At 49.2% G+C, this 2,500-nt stretch overlaps 1 protein-coding gene across 1 annotated transcript in view; it reads right to left on the bottom strand.

The window, feature by feature from the left end:
- Positions 1–2,500, bottom strand: part of LOC122260301 (chitooligosaccharidolytic beta-N-acetylglucosaminidase) — a 12,063-nt gene that overhangs the window by 1,474 nt on the left and 8,089 nt on the right. Inside the window, exons 2-4 of the mRNA XM_043027508.2 lie at positions 1,549–1,650; positions 353–1,277; positions 98–244 (exon numbers count right to left, since the gene is read on the bottom strand). Of these exons, the coding sequence (XP_042883442.2) occupies positions 98–244; positions 353–1,277; positions 1,549–1,631 (1,155 nt within the window). The 5' untranslated portion in view covers positions 1,632–1,650. The remainder of the gene's footprint in view (positions 1–97; positions 245–352; positions 1,278–1,548; positions 1,651–2,500) is intronic.

Genomic DNA, 2,500 nt, shown 5'->3' with positions numbered 1-2,500 from the left:
TGGCGTTGAGCTTCGCACTAATCTACAAATATTAAGCAAGACAATATTACAGCGACTTTGCACCTTATTGTGAGTGATAATCTGAATACAACTCTACCTCATCCCCTCCGTAGTGGAAGAGGTCGATCGGGCTGAAGAGTTCCACCATCTCATTGTAGATCTGGCCGAGGACGTTGTACATCTTGGGGTTGGCCAGGTTGAGCTGTCCGCAAGGAGGCTCCACGCAGTACGACTGCCAAGGCTCCTGGAAGACAAAATAAAGTCAGCATGGTATATGGTGTGCGGACTGAACGTTAACATTTGTCATCTTTTCAGCATTGATCTAGGAGGAGGATCGTCAATAGAACCTTACCCTGTTAACACAGACGGCAAGCTTGCCCAGTCCTTGTTTTTCTCCCCACTGGAATCCGTTGCCGACGTGGGCGGGGGCGTCGAACTCCGGCAGGACGCGGATGCCCCGGATTCTGCCGTACTCCACCAGGTGGCGGACGTCCGCCGGGTAGTAGACTTGCCGAGAACTGTAGGCGCCGTAGAAGGCCATGTTGGGGAGAGTTTCTAGGTAGAGGGGGAAAGAGTGGGAGTCGGTGATGTGCCAGTGGAAGGTGTTGAGCTTGTTGGCCGCCATGGCGTCCAGCGTCCGCTCGATGCTCTTCACGCTGAAGAAGTTCCTGGAGGTGTCCAGGAGGATCCCGCGGTACTTAAACGCCGGCGAGTCCTCCACAGTGGCGTCACTGACGAGCATGAGCGTGTCTCTGTTCTCCTCATACTCTGTCAGCTGCGAGAGTGTCTCAAGGGCGTGGCGGGCGCCGAAGTAGGACGGCGCGATGATTTGGGCAGTAGAGATGGAGCCGCTGGTGGACACCCTCAGGTTGTAGGACTCGTCGGTGTTAAGGCCAAGGCGGGTCTCGCCGCCCTCCACGGTGATGTCCAGGTGGAGCGTGTGCGCAACGGTGGTCGGATCCCAAGGGCCCTCCCACGGGGCGGAACCTCCACTGTACTCAGGATGGTTGCGCTGAAGGTTGTCTTTGAAGATTTCGATGGCCTGGTCGAGTAGTGGACACACGCCCTGCTGGCATGTTGTCTTCTTTGTCACGTTGGACGGAAGGAACTCGACTACAGTATTACCGATTATGGTCTTCGTAGGGCGCGGCCACAACACTCCCGCGTCGCCACAGGTCAGCTTGCAAAAGCTGAGCGTCCGAGTCCCCGACACGCCCGTGTTCTCCTCCTTGACGCAAGTGCCGTTCACGCACCTGTAACCCCAGGGGGAGGGCAGCCTGGTGGGAGAAAGGCGCTAACCGTTAGAGGACACAAAATGTTTAGCAAAGAAAAATAATCTTTTTTCTCATCATTGTCCTCTTTTGATGACGCCAGGGATGGAATACATAATATTTACCTATTGGCTGGGAAGTTTTCGGCATTAACTCATATTTCATCGCATTTCATTAACAACCATTTTCAATTAAATCAACAACATACAATAAGTACCAAGGTTTCATTCCCTCCTAGAAAAGTAGTAAAAATATATATATGATTAAAAACACTTACGAGAAAAAGGCTGAAGCCGTCGGGATGAGAAGGATGATGCATGCCAGAAGGCAGGCTGCTGAGTAGGTCTTTGACCCTCTCATCTTGCCGGTCGACAACAACCTGTAAAAAAAGGTATATATAAAAAACTCTGACCACAGCGAAAGCCGATCTGGTCAAACTACACGGCTCTCAAGACAGCTTCACAGTGCTGTTCTGTCTTCCCACCCTCTTTGGCTCGCTCGTTTTCTATTTCCATCTTCCCGCTAAAGAAAATGTAATTACAACACTTTAATCACCCAACACACCATTCTCAGGAGAAACTCATATGCACAGACTGATTAAATGTCAGCCTCAAATACCAAGAAGGGAGAGAGAAAGATTCTTTCGCGTGGACAGATTGCGATCCCTGTAAATCCGGAGCGTTTTTGTTAGTCAGGGCGAACATCGCGGGCGTTCAAGGCCAAGAAGGAGTGGCTTCCACAGACTGGAACTCAGGTCAGTAACCTCACCGCAGAGAGAGACAGATTTGGATTCTTCTTGCGTTGCAATTGGGTGTTACTTTTTAATTCAGTTTTATGTTTATGTGTCGAACGGAATGTTATATAAATTGTATAAGTTGGGATAGATAGATGGATAAGTAGGTGAAAAGAAGTCGGGTTAAAAGAAAAGGAGAGACAGAGGCGTAGACTAAAGGAGTTAACCGAGAGGGAGATAGATAGATAGATAGATAGAGAGAGAAAGAGAAAGAGAGAGACAGAGAGAGAGAGACAGAGAAAGAGAGAGATAGAGAGAGAGAGAGAGAGAGAGAGAGAGAGAGAGAGAGAGAGAGAGAGAGAGAGAGAGCGCAGAAGAAAAAAATAGAGAGTGGGAGGGCAAAAGAAGAACATAGGTAGATATTCTATATTCTTCCTCTGTGTGGGTCTATATCCTGTGTATATGTTATTTATATTCCACACACACACAGACGATG

This window comes from Penaeus japonicus, unplaced genomic scaffold (genome assembly GCF_977035675.1).
Source record: "Penaeus japonicus unplaced genomic scaffold, GWHDUDI00000001_assembly GWHDUDI00000004, whole genome shotgun sequence".
Classification (NCBI taxonomy): Eukaryota; Metazoa; Arthropoda; class Malacostraca; order Decapoda; family Penaeidae; genus Penaeus; species Penaeus japonicus.
Note: the sequence above shows the minus strand (reverse complement) of the source record. Positions and strands in the feature narration are given on the sequence as shown.